At 52.0% G+C, this 17383-nt stretch overlaps 1 protein-coding gene across 1 annotated transcript in view; it reads right to left on the minus strand.

The window, feature by feature from the left end:
- TECTA (tectorin alpha) overlaps window positions 1-14525 on the minus strand; it is a 28492-nt gene extending 13967 nt beyond the window's left edge. Inside the window, exons 1-7 of the mRNA XM_075035016.1 lie at window positions 14462-14525; window positions 11165-11298; window positions 9554-9841; window positions 5344-5481; window positions 4109-4274; window positions 1228-1640; window positions 352-922 (exon numbers count right to left, since the gene is read on the minus strand). Coding sequence (XP_074891117.1) covers window positions 352-922; window positions 1228-1640; window positions 4109-4274; window positions 5344-5481; window positions 9554-9841; window positions 11165-11298; window positions 14462-14525 — 1774 coding nt within the window. The remainder of the gene's footprint in view (window positions 1-351; window positions 923-1227; window positions 1641-4108; window positions 4275-5343; window positions 5482-9553; window positions 9842-11164; window positions 11299-14461) is intronic.
- Window positions 14526-17383: the final 2858 nt, after the last annotated feature.

Here is a 17383-nt window from a genome sequence, read left to right on the forward strand (position 1 = left end):
GCAGAACTGTCGAGCTTCCCGCAGCTATTTAATGCTACAAGCGAGGAGGGCGGGCCAAGAAGTGTGCCATCGGCCAGCCCTCATTCCAGACCAGCCTCCGTCTCTCATCGTGGCAGCCAGTGGTCTGCAGAGCAATGCGGACCTCTCGCCTCATGCCTGACTCATGTCACCCTTTTGCTGGTGCAAGAGCCTGATGCCACGGAGAGGAGGGACCAGTTGGCTCTCACCTGAATCCCTCCCCTGGATTCCTCTCCCCTCATCTCACGTGCTGCCGGGCACATGGGCCGACCCCTGAAATCCCTCCCCTCCTCCAGAGGGGAAGGCTTCCAGCAGGAGCACACAAGCACTTACCGCATCCCGTCTGGGCGCGCCAATCTCCCACCGAGATGCCCAGGGCCTGGCACACCGTGGCGTATGCCTGGATGGCTTGGCACAGGCCAGTGCCGTTATCCCGCGCGCTGCAGAGGTCATAGACACAGCTGTGGACGAAGGCGGTGGGGTCCACGATGGCACTGCACTCCCACAGCGGCCCGCCGCTCTTGTTGATGAAGCCGCAGTATTCAGAGGTGAAATAGAGAGACTCCGTGGCAGCATCACAGAGGCTGCAGTTGTCCAAGCAGCCAGGCGAACATTTCCGCTCAGGGTGCGGCACTTGCCAGCTCTCGCCCAGGTCCGGTACAGACACGGCCAACCTCCCGTCTGAGCGGAGGGTATCGTCCTCAGGGTCTTTATTGTAATTCCCGCACAGACCGCATGTGGCGTTGATGTATGTGCCTGGAACGGAGACGGAGGCATAGTGTTGTCCGTCGTAAGTCACCAGCAGGCCAAAGTCAGTTTCCAGGGCTGTGGACAAGCCGCTTTGGTAGACTTTTATTGCGCCCAATTCCAGAGAGATGGGTAGGGACACCATCAAGTCATCCACCTGCGGGAACAACACCAGAGGACTGAGCCGGTGCATGAAGTACCAGAGCCCTCATACTGGGACACAGTCAGGAGCAGTACAGCTCTGTTACAGCATCTTAGGGTTAGGGTTAGGGACATATGTAGAAGGACAGCCGTTGGTAAGCCACAGGCATTTGCCACCATGCCTGTCACCCGTGCCCATTTCCCAAGGGACATGCAGGGCCCAGAAGTGCTGTCCCATGCTCTCCGGGCTGCCGTTGCGGTCTCACCACTGCCTCGGAGGAGCCAATGTGACAAGTTTTCCCCTTTCAGCAGGGCTCTTACCTTTGCTTTCCCAAAGCTGCCCTTGGGGAGGACGATCTTGTGCGAGTAGACCTCCACAAAAATATCCCTCAGCCAGGAGACAGAGGAGGCGCCTCGGTTCTCGTTCTTGGCCTCCACGTTGAAGTAGGGCAGCTGGGAGCCTGGCCAGCACTGCCTGGCGAGGAGGTAGGAGCAGGAACCCTGGAAGTGAAAGAGGAAGCCATCGAAGGTGTGGTAATGTGGATCTCCAAACACCACGCAGGTGCTGCTCTCCACCGGCACGCACTGGAAGAACTTGGTCTTCGGCTCGCATGCTTCAAAGGGGCCGCAAGCCATCTCCTGGCAGAAGATCTCGTTGTTGAAGTCCAGGCAGCGGCACTTGGTGGTGCAGTTGGCGTTGTCCCAGAAGATCTCCCCTTGACGGAGAAACTGTCCTAGAAAGACAGAAAAGGAAAAACCCATGCTACATCACTTCTCTAAGCAGAGGAACGTCCTCTAACTGCACCGTGTCAGTCCTCAGAGGGGTCTGCCAGCCCTATGACCAAGACTGCCACCAAAGTGTCCTGCTGTCGGGCTTCTCAGCTGCTTTCTTTGTGCAGACTCCCAGCGAGAGTCACTCAGCAAAGCACTGCGATCACAAGCTTCATTTTCAATGTACGGTGTGTCCCCTTCGAGTCCTACCTGCACCACAAGGCCATGGGATCGTGCGAGCGCTGTCATGAATCCGGGGTCAGTGCCGCACCGTGCAGGGTGGCTAGCTTTGAAGTTATTCCTTCTGTTTTGGACACTCGCCACCATCATTCTGCTTCAGTATCGCGGGACACAAGAGCCTTTTGTACTATTTTCTCACAGGGAAAGTCCGCTGGTAAAGCTCGTGCCTTTTGGAGGCCATTTCCAGCACCGTCGCTGTACTTGCACCACTCTTCAGCTTAGTTGCCATCTCTATAATGCCTCTGTTCACATAACTTTGCCAGTCGAAGAGCGACTCTGCCATCGGTGGCCCAGAAGAAATTTGCTCCCATTCAGAAAGCACTCATAGTACTTATGAAACCAAAGAACTGTTGATAAGTAACTTCCACACCATACGCCAGTGACGACGGGAAACGATGAGTGATCGCACAGCAATAGACTGAGCAGACTTGTTACACGGCAGTACTATAAAGGGAGGCAGGTTTGTCTGGTGAGAGACGTGAGAAGCAGAGAGAAGACGGGAGAACAAGGGTGGCAAATACCCGTGAAAGTTTTCCTCTCCTCCATATGGCCGTCTTTCACACTTCTCATGCGCGTGGCTTCCGCCGTGCGCACTGCCCGAATTTACCTCTGCTAAACTTTTTGTTCTCTTCCCTGCCTCCTACAAATAAAGCTATTTTCCGCTTCTCTGTGACAAACAACATCTACTCTTAGCAAGACCCACTTGCAAGGGCTCCCATGCCAACCATTCTGGTGCGGGGGATTTGGGCAAACGAGTGCCATTAGGCACAGCGGGCCCCCTCGCCTCTGATGCCTCGCGCTGCATCTCCTCTTGTGGAGGGAGACTGGCTGTCCACCGTGAAACACAAATCCAGGGGCAGGATCTACCTACGCTGCCCTTGTCACGCCACCTGCAAAGCCAAGACTGGCATTCAGCCCCTTTGCAAAGTCCAGCCTTTCTTCCTGGGATTGGCAGCTGGAAGCAGCTGGAGGGGTTGGACCCGAAACCTCTGCCGGGGCTGCAAGAGCCTCCGAGTCTCACGGGCCTTCTTCGGTACAGTTCTAAACCAAGACATAAAGAAGCCGTGTGTCTCAAAGTGGTGACATCTCCAGTGTCTGTCGGCAAGTGACAATCCTCTCTTGCTAGAAAGACTCCCGGAGCACAGTGGACGCTCCTGACAGTTTTGTCAAACGGCAATGCAATAATGTCTCTGCAACAGAGTCCCTGTGCAGTTGCTGTGTGCATTTATTAATCTCTTTATAACCCCACGGTGTTGGTGATGCATGCATACATACTGTAACTGGTGCAGGGACGTGGCATTTGTCCCACCTGGAAAACCTGCTATTCCTCCTGCAGAAACAAGGGAAACGGGACCACACCATCAGCTTTCCTACTCTGGGGGCAAGCGGAAATTGCTGTCCCCAGGTCTTTCCCGTAGCCACCATCAGCATCACAGAAAGGAATCAAGATGACGGCTCAGTGGCATTCTATTCCTGCAAAACACTCGAGCTCCATCCGCCTTTGATGTTGGGTTAGGGTTCTGCTTCTGGGCCACAGAAATGGAGGCTTACAACCACACCATGTTACTAAAATCCCAGGAAGGGAAAAAACCTAGCACCGATGACAGTTTTGTTCGCTGGTGGTTGAAAGCAACACCGAGAACAGAGAAGACTCCCTAGTATTTATGGACCCCTCTCAGTTTTCTCAAAGCTACCAAGTCAGACCTCAGCTGCACTGAGAATTCACTGCAAATACTACTGAGCTAGGTCTGGCCATCCGTGAGCGGACTGACGTCCCCCTTGGGAGAGGCAACGCCAACGGGGACAAAGGGCAAACAACGGCTGATGACAGCTTCTTCGCATACGCTGCCGAGGATGCTCTCCCACTGTGCCCACGCTGCCACGAATGACAGAGATCTCTGTCCGCTCTTCAAGGCGTTAGCCTTTTGCAATGGGCAGACTGACAATTATCGCTGGAAGTTGGGTGATGACTTCGCGCTGCGTGCGGCAACAGAGACGCACACAGGACCCAAACCCCGCTCACGTGTTTCTGTCCCTACAGCTGCAGCTCGAGGGCATGCCTTGGCAAAAACACAAATCACGCGGCAGCCCAGAGCAGTCAGACACCTCTCTGCCAGCATCCCAACAGCGTTACCTTTTGCTACACTGCACCCCAAAACTTGAACAAAAAGCAATGCCGTTTCCCCCTTACCTCTCAGGCTGCAGCCATTGGCCGGATCTATTTCTCTGCCATCTATTTTGAAAGCCCAGCGCCCGGGGACATTAACATTGGTCGTTTCTTCGATATTGACTATGTCTGGGGTTCTGGAGCCCGGGATGCTAAAAAAGTTGGTGATATTTCCACCATTGAAGCCAGCCTAAAACAAAGAAAGAGCAAATTTCATCACATATCTTTGCTATGGGAAAGCGATGCTGCATTTCCACACTCCTCTGTCCCCCGTAATAACTTGTGAGGTTATCTTCTTTAGTTTTAAAGTCTCTTTTCAGGAATTTCAGTTTCCAGGTAGTTTGGATGTGAGTGAAAAGGTCAACAGGTACTACAAGCGGTATGGATGTATATTCACACATTTATGTATACACATATGTATGTACGTACATATAGATCTACGGGGTTGTCCTGGTTTCAGCTGGGATAGAGTTAACTATCTTCCTAGTGGCTGGTACAGGGCTATGTTTTGAGTTCAGTATGTGAAGAATGTTGATAACACTGATGTTTCCAGTTGTTGCTCAGTAGTGTTTAGACTATAGTCAAGGATTTTTCAGCTTCTCATGCCCAGCCAGGGCACCTGACCCAAACTGGCCAACGGTGTATTCCATACCATGTGACGTCCCATCTAGTTTAGGAACTGGGAAGGGGGGGGCAGGGAATCGCCGCTCGGGGACTGGCTGGGTGTCGGTCGGCGGGTGGTGAGCAATTGCCCTGCGCATCATTTGTACATTCCAATCCTTTTATTACTACTGCTGTCATTTTATTAGTGTTATCATTATTAGTTTCTTCTTTTCTGTTCTATTAAACTGTTCTTATCTCAACCCACGAGTTTTACTTCTTTTCCTGATTTTCTCCCCCATCCCACTGGATGGGGGGGAGTGAGTGAGCGGCTGCGTGGTGCTTAGTTGCTGGCTGGGGTTAAACCACGACAGGGGTGTATGTACTGAGTTGCCTACATAAACTGAGGAAGCAACGGAGGGAGGCTGCCCTCATGCAGGGTACCTCTCCCCGCTCAGGCAGATGGACTGGCTGTGGCACCGCTGCTAACACCAAATTTTGGAGCACTCGTCCCACTGTGCCCAGCAGCGGTCTTGCAAGGCCAGTGCTGGGGACATTGAGGGACTGAGTGGCATGAGTGAGCACGGATACGTTGGGAAAGCTACAGGCAACCATCCGAGAGCTCAACAGAGATGGGGGTGTGGGACCGAGAGCCTCACCTGGGCCATCACCCCACCGAGACCGGTCAGGGGGTCCCCTCCGCTGGCTGTCCCCGTAGTCCAGCTGATTTCGTGGTAGTTAAATATGGCAAAAGACGACACTCCGTCTGTGATCAGGACAGCTTGGAAAGTGTTCACCTGTTGAAAACCATGAGCACATTTACAAGGTTGTACTGCTTTTCTCACACTGCTTGCCTTCCCTTCTGCTGCGTTCATCTCTGGCCCGGGCGAGACGTGGGAACCTCGTGGTGAAGAGTGGCAGAAGCTCAAGACCCAAAATACACTCGCGCTTGCTGCTGCAACTCTGCCAGCTCCCATCCCCGCTGCCACCTCCACCTGGGAGGACGACAAGACCATCTCCGATCCAATTTAACGCCAATAGATGGCAGCATGAGAATAAGCTCGCGGGGAAAATGCAATCGGCAGGATGCGGGTTGTTTTGACCAGTTATCTTCCATTACCCTATCTTAGCTTTATTCCTCACCGCATTAGCTTACCCGCTTCCCTTCCACATTCATATCCTACAATACTGTTAGCGGTGGATTGCATCCAAGTCAGCCACGTATAATATGCACTTTGCTTGGCTGCCAAATCCCCTCGCTACCTGCTAAATCCACTACTCGTGTTCTTCCTTTCACTTGAAATGACTCTGCATTTCCAGCCCCCCAAATTCCAGATACATTCACATGACTGCCAGCCCAGGCCCCAGGCGGGAAGGGCGCGCTTTGCCAGCCAGCGAGGGAGGCATAGCCCCGAGCTCTTCTCTTTTATGGATGTGCAGAAAGACAGAAGAGGCCTCTCCCCTTGAGATATCCTCTCTATCCATGCAGATCCAGCAGCAGAGGTCATCACTGGGAACTAACGGTCAATCACTTTTCTCAGCTTTCTGCATTTTCCCGTCCTTCCCATCCCTGCCCGTCCTAGACCACTCTGCGCTGGGACCGTGCCATGGTAAACAACTGCTCTCCCTGCCTCTGAGCAAGCAGGATTTTAGCAGGGGACAAAGCGTGCGCTGCACCTCTTTTGATTATTCAAGAGCAACACTAGGAGCCCAGCTACCTGGGTGCTGCAAACTGTGAAGGAAACGACAGCCACAGGAACAATTATCAGGTGACACGGGAAGCACATCGATCGAACCATCTCATGCTAGGAAGCATTAGGGCTTACCCTGCCAGCGACCCCCGAGCACCGCTAGCGGAGGCAGCTGAGCTGCTCAGTGTTAACAACAGGTCACACGCGCTGCTAGACGAAGGGAAGATGCCAGAACCGAGGGACTGGGGGTCACTTTGCACCACTTTACATTCCCTTACAGCAAAACCGCTAGTTTGATTATTGGTGCTGAGGTGAGCGCAAAACTCCTGAAGATTGAGGAGGGGACCCCAGGGCTGCACTCGCTACTTGCACGCCACAAGGGATGTCACTTCCAAGGCGCGTTAGGCTCCTGCCATGAGAAATCTTGAAAACAGAGGCAAAGAAGCCTGTATGAGCTGCGAATGGCACAGTTCACACTGGGGCAAGCGGGAGAGCAAGCTAACTCCTGCATCCTTTCCCTGGGATTCCGCCTCATACGTGCGGTTTCCTCTTCATCACCTTGGCACATGTGCTCGCCTTTGCCAAGTCTCTTCCCACGACCGTGAGATCAAAAGACATTAACACATAAAGGCAATATCACTTGGATAGCACAACAGCTCTTCGATGGAGCAACAAACCCTGCTCCGGTCAGGTGCCTCTTGGAGGGTGGCGGGAGCTGACCCATTACGGTTTAAGATGGCCGGCAGTCCTCGTTAGGAGCACTTACATGAACCACAAACGTTTCCCTGTTTAGTGCTCACATCCAAACATGCATCGAGCACCCTAGCCATCTAACAAGGCTCTCCAAAAATGAACCCGTTTGCTTGGGTGTCATCAAGAGACAGTAACCACAGCGTCCCCGAGGCCACGTTTGCAAAATTGTTTTCTGCAGCTTTTCTGCATTGCGATGAATTTCCTGCTTAAGTTGCATCATGCTATTCCATGTGCCAACCCGGAGCCCTGGCCGCTATTGAACGGGAAGGCTGCTCTATAACAAAATAAATTGCATTGTGTTGCAAATGTAATTCTTCAGGCAATACACGAATCTCTATATTGCTTGCTGTCTGCAAATATATATATATGTATTTTTTTTTCTGCAAGCGCTGCCAGGACTGGCAAAAAATATGCATTAAATCTCAAGCCTCTCAAACAAATGGAAAAGAGCTGAACTGTTTATCAGAGCCAGCTCCTTGAGACAGAAGAAGCCAGCTTTTGGCACTCGCAGCACACAGGCTAATCCTAAACAACCCTTTCCCCAATCAATAGCAGGGATCCGTCGCTCGCTATCCGCGCCCCAAGTTTCCACACAGGCCCTACCAGCGATGTGTCAGCGGTCTGGCATAGACCTCCCACTGTCAGCTGCGGTCGCGGCTCACATACTAACCACAGATTTAAAAGCTATTCATGTCCTGAAAAACATCACACCGCTGTTCCCATCCTCTGAGATACGACTCGTGCATTTGTGGAAATATAACAGAGCTACCACGGCCAAGTCACTAGCATCACTCTCTGGTCAGTTGGGATTGGTCTCCCCATGCAGGCAGGTCAGTTGTCATCACAAAAATGCTGTCAGTATTCCCTTTGGTTTTCCCCTTCCTATCTCAATGTCTGCACAGGATTTCAGAGCAACCATTCAACCCTTTTTGAAGAGATGCCCTTGCTGCCCTCTTGGATTAGTGCTGCAGAGAGAGCGTGTCAGCCTCTGCCACAGAAAAAGCCATCACGATTTGAAAGGAAAAGGGTTTTTTGCCAAATAAATACAAATTGAAGCTCCCATTTTCCTGTCTCCAACTCCTCAGAGAGTGGATTACTTCCAAAACTTAATTTACAGCCAATTCCCGAGCTAGGGCCTTTTCTGCCGGAGCAGCCCTACCTGTTCATGCAGGCAAGGAGCAAATAACAATCTTAGCTTTGCTTCAAACCTGCCACGGCCTTGCAAGGTGAGCTCGGGGTGCAAAACCGAGCAGACTCGCATTGAATCCCAGGTGGACGTGAGCGGTGGGGAAGGAAGGGCAAGTTACAAAATCCAGCCTCGAGAGGATTGCCAAGGAGAAGGGAGCACAGAGCAGAAGATTATGGCTAGCCAGCCAGACAATGAAGGGCTTCCCATCCAGCTCTGCAGCCTGTTCTTTCCATCACCCTGCTGCCTCGTGCTCTCTTTCCCTTGTGTTAGGAAGCCTTGCTCCCTCTCCCCAAGGCTGAGTACAGGACCAGTTTATCCTGAACCCATGTAGTGGACAGACCAGATCCAGCACGGGGTGGGCAGGGCAGGGGCCGCCCTCCAGTCCCACTTCAGGATGGGATGCAAGTGCGTGTATGCTTTGGCATGCCCCTTATTCTCTCCTCCATCCCTGGGCACCGCTTGGCACGTCGCAGTCTCAGGAGGAGCCTGCTCTATGCACACACCCTGAGCGCACGCACCTCGGCACGCTCAGGTGCTGCACACACAGGAGGCTGTTTTCTGCACTGGGCCGGCTGCTACTGGGTGCTTCTGGGTCTTGCCCAACACCCTGGCCCCATTACTGCCATGATAACGTACCTTCAAACAGAATCCCTCTTTATAAACTGATGGCACAGGAGTGAGTGGGAGCCTCAAGTAGTTTATGTCACAACAGAGCTACTGTTCAATGCCAAAACTTTGGCTCCTTTATAAAGGCCTTTCTTCTGAGGTGCCTGTAGCCCCCTGCGCAAATACCTCTGGTTTATCACTGTAGAAGCACAGGCAAAGCGAGGGTCATATGTCACAGTACAGAGAAAAAATGAAATGGGCATTTGTATCTAACAAAAAAATCACCACACTATGATCAAGCCAAAAACTCCTAACTGGTGTCAGAGCCTTGTTTAGACATGTTGCCTACAAACACTGAAGAGGCGATGCTTTCCCTGGTGATCCGAGAGCAGGGAGCGAGGCTCATAGGAGCTCCCATGGGAGAGAACGAAAGGACCATGGTGCTCCTCTGCCTGAAAGGGAATTGAGGAGCAGGAACACAAAGCGATTCGCTCAACTTTATGCACAAAGGCCAGAACAGTTTTTCATATATATATATATACATATGTATATATATATACACACACACACAGAGACATATACTCAACCGTCAAACACCACCCATCAAGAAGCACAGCTGATCGCTCTTACCGGAGTCGTGCTGCTTCCTCCGTAGAAAGTGACTTCCTCCCAGGTGACGATGAAGATCCAGATGGCGGAGAAAGAGGACATGTCTCTGAAGTGCTTGCGGATGTCTTTGGAGGCTCTCCTCAGCAGCTCGGGTTCTGTGCTTTCCCTGTAGTAGATTTCTCCCCGGATGCCGTTGTGCACGTCCGCCCAGAAGGGTGCAACGAAGGCCCGGCCGTCTGTCAGGGGGAAGGCTTCTGGCGTGAACTGGCTGACTAGCGCATTGAAGGAAATCACGCCGTTGTTGTTGACCTGCACAAAGAGGCCCGCTTTCGTTTGAGCAAGCCTTTGCAGGTAGCAGAAAGCTGCCGGTTTATCAGAAAACGTGGGGTGAGCGACTTTTGGCAGAAGGTGGCTTATATACCGACAGCCGGTGAGACAGCCTGACCATCCAGGAAAAGATGCAACTTCATCCTAGGAGTGGTGGCCAAAGGCTGAGTGCAGGAAGCCCCAAGTTGGACAAAACCCCGAAAAGTCTGCAAAACAGGGCTCTTATGGACCAACACAGGAGAGACACCCAACAGAGCAGGGTTGCACCCAGCTTGGCTGGGACCCTGCCTTGGGGCCCCGGGTTTACCCAGCCTTTGGAGAGCAGCTCTGCAGCACCGAGAGACCCCGTCGTATGACACAGGTGGCTGCATGGTATGAGGGCTCCCAGGAAAAACCTAAAGCATCAGGCCCGCTGCCTTCAGTTTTGTTGTCTGCAACAGATCCTGGGGCCCCCCAAGAGCAGCATGACAGGTAGTGCCATGGGCAGCGTCCCCAGAGTCTGCCAAAGACGCTCCCCATAACAACAATTATTTTTCTAAAGCATGGAGAACAAGTGGCCCTGCTGTCCTGGATGCTGAAATCTCCTACCACACAAGGGTTCAAAACCCCCTCGGGATTATTGCTTTCCCAGCACTGCCCTGTACAAATCTGAGCCAGTCAGGCAGAGGAACCGATGAGTCTTTGCCTCTCTTCTGAACCTGTGGGGCTGGCAGGTTTATATCCTGCTTTGGACCGGGCATACCCGCAGAGACCAGCTGGCCGCAAAGCATGGATGTGCTTGGGATCTGGCATACGGTCACGCTGACTTAGGCCCCTGTTTAAGGCACTGTTTTGATGCGCTCAGGTGAACCCTCTCTTAGCCCAGCCAGGAGCAGCCAGTGTCCCTTTTGTCAGGCTTTTGCTGTGCTGTCATCTGAGAACAGCAGCAGCCTGTCCTTGTCTCGGGCACCTACATACGGGTCCAAACTGTTGCCCTTTCTTCTCCCCTGTGGGTCTCTGCATGTTCTTGTTTCTTGTCATGTAACAGGAATAATGTTCCTTGTGTCAAGGCCTTAGCTTTGCTGTACCGTTTAATCACCTACAAAGAAAATTTATTGCCTTTTATATTCCTTCCCCATGAACATTAGCCCATTAAATATACCTTTGACTTTCTTAATCATAAAACCTATCAGTTCATGAAATCTAAGAATTTGTCAGGTAGGTGCTAATAAATCTTTTGATTCCTGACGACAGGGAGAGTGCGTTTAAAATGCGGCTGCTAATGGCAAGGAAAAGAATAAAGGGAAGGTCTGCTTCTCCACTTACATAAACGCTTCTGTATGGGGCTCCAAAAAAGATGAATGGGATGGAGATCTTGATCTCGGGAGAGCTTCCATCATCAACTTTGGGCGTTTTTGTGTCGTTCTGCCAGAACGGATACAGACTCGCCATGGCGTGAGCTGGAAGGAGAGGGAGAAGAGAGTCCTTATGGCAATGTCAGGACCGGTCCTGACTTTAGAGCAGCCATGGCGGTGGCTCTGGGATTGCCTGTCCCCAAATGTTGACCTCCTGTGAAGAGCGAAATAGCTGCCTTGCCCTCACCTCCTTCCCCGGTGCAGATGCACTGGGGATGCCGAAGGTCTGCTGGCCACCAGCCTGCGCCTGAGCCACAGGAGGCTTCGGGGTGGGGGTGAAGCTCTATGCTGCGCGCTTGAGGCAGCAGCCTAACAGCGACTAGCTAAACCGGTACTTGGCCATGATGCCATATTCTGCATCTTGTCCACTGAGGGAAAACAGCACCAAAACCCAGCATCGCCAGCAGACAAAGGTTTTCTCAAGCCAGGGCAGAGGTCCTAGCTCTGGGACTGGCTCTGGGACATCAGAGAAAGCATCATCCAAAGGTTATTTAGGGCAACGGCAAAGTGACCACAAGATGTGCATACAGCTTGTAGCTGCACGTTTTGCTTTCCATGTGACCGTGATCAAGTCATAATGCCTATGATGTCTTGGCTTCACACTGGAGCAACAAGGACAACAGGTCCACCCCTCCCCCTGCTCCAGGACGGACAGGACTTGCTGTTTCAGATGCTGAGGTGCTCAGGTACCTGGGGAGCAAACAACACTAAGACTGACCCCCAGAGCCACGCTCCTGGCAGCGGCCACCTTCCTCCTTCCTGCACGGCAGAGCCCTCCCAGGTGCCATGGATGGCCATCCCTGCCGGACCCCCAGTGCTCCTGCTGCTGGGTTGCAGCCCAAGGTGTCACAACTGCTCCAACATTTCCTGGCAAAATTAGGTTTCCTGCTAAAATGCACTGCCAGTGAACTAGTAGGAGAGTAATTGTCTCTCCTAAAAATACTTTAGAAGACAGTTTTGATGTGTTTCAATACAAGCCTGCCACATTCTACCAGACAAAAATCCATTGGCTTGAGTCGCAAACGGGCACTTCTAGCCCTAGGGCACATGTCCTTTCCCATTCCAGCCCCTTGCCAGATCTCTGCTGTCATCTCGTGCCCTGTTTCTTCCAGTTCACTACCGGTGTGGCTCCTTACAGACAGAGCAAATGGGGATTTCGCTGGGTTTTCCTCCCCCTCCTCCCCTCTTTGATCTAGAAAAGCAGCGCCCCGTCCTTGCGACATTCAATCTTGGCCGACATGAGACACCGGGCTCTGAACAATCCCAGCTCTGTTCCCCTGGATTCAGGACAGGCTTTTATTTCCTAGGCTCTACCCTGCACTGTTCGGGGGCCTCCAGCCGAGGACAGCTTGCTCTGCGCCCCGCCGTCACAGACGCAGGGGGGTCTCTCAGTCTTGCCTGAGCTGGGGGATGCTCTCCCCTAGCTACCCTGAGGATGCTCCCTGCTCGAAACTGTCTGGAAGCAGGGACAGTTGCTGTCTGACCCTTCTTCACAGGCTCAGCTGGTCCAAATTTCCTTGGGGAAGAGGAGACAAGGGGAAGCCTGGTCTAACCCACTGGCATTGTGACTTCCTAAGACACACATATGTGGCCCGAGTGCTCCGCCGGACATAAAGGGAGGCAGCGTGTGACGGTGTCCGAGCCGCAAGCCTGGTTTCACAGATATCTCCAAAGGGGTGCAGCAAAACTCCTGGCTGCCAGGTAGTAAAACAAGTCATTTCACAGCTGTTACGCACCTGACAAGTTATTACAGCTGAGGCATAGATATGAGACATGGATTTAACTTCTTTTTTAAACAGGAAACTCAACAAAATCTTCTCGATGCCAGCTTCTTTAGCACTACTAGTGTGACACTACCGTACCTTTGCATGCATCACCTCACCCAGCCAAGCAGCCCGGCTGGCCCCACTGGTCATGATTTTTGCCCCAGTGGCATTTCACATGGGTGAACTGGTGGCCTCATTTCCCGCATAAGGAAAGGGAGCCACAGCTTTTGCCTGAGCTGTCCTCAGCCGGATGGCAACTCAGCAGCTGACCAGAGAAACGGCTTCCAAATTTCCTGACTCCCTAGCTCTGGGTTCCCTTGCTAGAGGTCCTCAAGCTGGCCACACATCTAGTACCAGCCACGTGGTGCACATCTGCCACATTACCAAATTACAGAGGCTTTTCCTGTCCACACCACCTCTGCTCGCCCTTCTTCAAATTGAAGCATGACAAAGATTAATTACTCCATGAGGCTAGCAAGCTGCTCCCGTGCTTTTCAACATCATAGAAAACCACAGCTCGGAAGGGGACCCTGGCTGCCAGCTGGTCTCACCTCCTGCCTAAAGCAGGGCTGACCTCATGGTCAGAGCAGGTTGCTCAGGGCCTCATCTAGCCCAGATGTGAACACCACCTCTTCACAAAACGAAGTGCACACCATGAGAAATGGGGTACAAGTGAATGGAGAGGCTTCCTGCTGCAGGCTGCAGCCCTGCAACCCTGCCAGAGGCACCTCCATGTCTGCTGTCGGATGTCCTCCGCGAGCACCCCAGGGGAACCTCAGTGCCCACAAAACATGACGTTTTGCTATCGCTCACCCAAGTTGCCCTTTAGGCCCTGGGTGTAGGTTGGTCAGCCTGCTCAGCAGTCCTAACACTAGAAGTTTTTCAAATTCCTATTTCGTGGAGACTGGCCAGACCATCACAACCTCCGGAATGCCCCATGTGTGCGCATGCAGCCATATAAATGATATATGCAAGCATACGTAAAACGCTCACCGAGCTCAACAGCTTCTGTGGCCTGTATACCCTGCTGGCTTTGCCAGCTTTGTATTCAGCTTGGCATGCCAGCTCCTCATTTAACGTAAACTATCGTCGCTTCATTGCTTTCAATGAAGTGAGGGCCATTTGCACAGGCTGCTGATCCATCTCCCGTGACACAAGCTGTCACTTGCGCAAAATTGGCACCTGTGCTTACCCACGAAGGTGCACCAATCCCTCTGCTTAGCACTCACTCTTAAACTCAGCGGTCCCTCCCTGCCTTCCTCCCCATGGGCAATACGAAGTTCATGCTGGTTCTTGTCCTGGCTGCAGCCAAGGGGCTGGGCGTGTTTTCCAAGCCCTTTGTACTTCTGGGGTCTCTGGGTACAGCACTGCTCCGAGGTGACCGCTTTCCCAGCGCAGCCGACGAGCGTCAGCCTCCCAGCGCGCGAGCAGGAGATACTCACCTCGCTGCCGCGCAGCTATCACCAAAAGGGCCACCCAGGTTCCGAGAAACGATCGCTTGTTCATCCTACAGGAAGGAAAGAAACCTGGACATGCATCACATTGGTAGGAAACTGCATCCTCAAGCAAACCCCGGGCGACGCTGAGCGCCGTCGCTTCCCGAAGCTGCCTGACTGCTGCCGACATACGGACGTTTCAGAGATGGAGGTCCCTCACCCGCCAGGCAGACCCGAAATGCCTACCCCATTAAGTGGTGTAATGAGACTTCCCTGGTGATAACAGCAAATCGCCCTGCAGGTATTGTCAAAGTAAGCCCATAACCACACAGAAGAGCTGCTGCTAATTTCACGCAGCGTTTGAAGTTGTAAATAGTCCCGGCTCTCCGTCGGCCATCTATTCTCCCCATAGGTCAAAAGCAATTCCTCCCTGATCCGCTTAGTGTGACGATGGACGCTTCTGCCTGACTTCAAGGGGAACAGCTTCGCACTGCTCCAAACGTGAGAGACGATGCAGAGCTGCGGCGTGCTTTCATAGTTAAGGGGCTTCAGACACCACTTCAACTAATCCTTTGCACTGGCTGCTAACACGATCGCTTACCATTTTTGATGAGTATGGAAGAAGCACAAACATTTACACAGCTGGGCAACTCCTTGCTGTACAGGAATCAAAGATAGAGAGAGAAGCAGATACAGGGCTGGAAAAATCAAAGCGAAATCCTGTGCCAGCTTTAATTCCTTCTGTGCCTAACGCAATTTATTATTCATTATTAATCCAGTAGAAAATATCACTAAAACACCTGCTTTGATTTCTTTGCTTGTCGCTTCCATTCATTACACACAGACACGGCTCACCTAGAGCTCCCGGGAAGGTATCGTGTGCTCCCAGCGTGCACAAGCCCGCTGGAAAAGTACGTGAACAGCTTCAGACACAAGCTATATCTATGCATTATGTGCAGCCTTAGTTTCAATATCAGACTCTCTACCTTCTCAGCTTTATACTTTCCATGCATTTCAGTTGCGTGGACACACCGGCTATGAAACCCAGCATCTCTTTATGTTCTCCCTCTAGATCTGTTTCTATAGTGTATGGGGATCAACAGATCCAACTCCTTCCAAATATATGCACATACATACATATCGCATAGAGTGTGGGACTACAGTGGGGAACATGCTGTTGTCTGTCCCACATTGCTTCCACTTGACTCCCATTACCGGGAGCTCAGAAAGCATGAAACAGTGCGGAAGGAAAGGTCCTCCCTGCTTCACTGCCCCTCAGCATACCACTCGCATCAACATTGGCCACAGCCCGCTTCCAGCAACTGCGTTCTGTGTTGAGAAAAATTCATTCCCGCAAGGAAAAGTTTTACCACATTCCCTATCTTGGAAAGATGAAAGGAGGACGACAGAATTTTGTATAGATTGTAAATCTGAGTCACTGCGGATTCATTAGCAGAGACTGGGCAGACAATGACTAGCGGAGACCATGGTAGACCAAGAACAAGAGCGAGACTGTCACCACTTGGGAAACATGACAGACAATAAAGAAAACATTACTTACCATATTGCACTCAAAAATACAATTTTTTAGGTATGTAAAAAAAATTACCAACCTGTTTCGTAGACTAGAGGAGCAATCAGGTCTGAAATTTTAGACCGATCTTGGTAGACCAGGGAGAAATCCTATGTCAATGGAGAATGCATGCCGGTCCTCCTTTGCCAATTATTGCTGATGACTGAAATGATGTCTCACTCCCCTTGCGCTCGCAATTGAAAAGTCCGTTTTCTTCAATGCCGTTCCAGGGCTGGAGGAGTGTTGAGTTGCAATCACAACTGTTGCCCGTATTGATAACCAGCAAGCTAATCTGGAGATCAGATTCTGGCCTGGAGTGGGAGAGAAGCCTCTTTCTTCCCTAAAAGCTCACCCCCTTCAGGTGGATTCAGATGGAAATGTCAGCGAGCCGGAGCTGTGCTGCTCAGCATTGCTTTTCGCTGAAGAAAAAAAACCCCAACTCTCAGAAGAATTGAGCCCCTTCCTCCTTTGTGTAAGTGAAAAAAAAAGCCCATCTATATAATGTTACAGGATTAGCATTAAACAGTGCTAGGCTTAAAGCACTGTTCAAAGGCAGTGCCCCAAAGTTTAAATGGAGTTACTTTTCCATCCAAGTCTTCCTTTACTTTCTGTAATGCAACTTAGTTCTGCTTTTACAGGTGGAAGAGGAAAAACTTACCCGGTGCAGCGTGCTCTCTCCAAATCTGCCAGAGAGGGTTTCAGTGCTGTTGCTGCTTCCACCCTCTCTGGAAGGACCAACGGGCGTTTTCACTCGAGCCACTGGGGAGTTTCACTGGGGGACTGCTGTGAGCATTATTACTGTTTTCACTCGTACAACCTGCAGTTTCCACAGGGATTTTCCATGCCTCTGGTGCCTGGGCTGCATGGCACACCCACAGGTGCCCACAGCAGCCGGGGAAGTTTGCTGCTGAAGTCCTCTCTTGGCACTACCTCCCTTCTCTTGCAGACGCCCACAGCCCAGTCCTTTCTCTAACTCCATCACCCCTGCCCTCCACCTCTAATGGCAGCACGTCTCTGCAAGTCCAGGGGTTTTGCTAGACACACAACTACCCTGAGGGCCAAAACCGTGGGCTGCAGGTGTAGCTGAAGTGAAGACGTGTTGTCCACAAGCGCGCGATTACATGCTTGCGGGACAGGGACATAACGGGCTGAGCGAGGATGCCCTGGCCCTCTGTGCCCTTGCCCTGTGGCCACCCAAGCCGAGTAACTACCAAGGATGCTTATTTTTCCTTGGCACTCGGTGGCGGCTGCTGCTTGGTGAACGTTTCCACCCGTGCAAACTCTTGCTGACGGTGCGCGGGAGCACCGCTAGCCCCGGAGAGCAGAGCCTGCCAAAGCTTCGCAGGCTGTAAGCC

The sequence above is a fragment of the Buteo buteo genome, chromosome 9, assembly GCF_964188355.1.
Source record: "Buteo buteo chromosome 9, bButBut1.hap1.1, whole genome shotgun sequence".
Taxonomy (NCBI): Eukaryota; Metazoa; Chordata; class Aves; order Accipitriformes; family Accipitridae; genus Buteo; species Buteo buteo.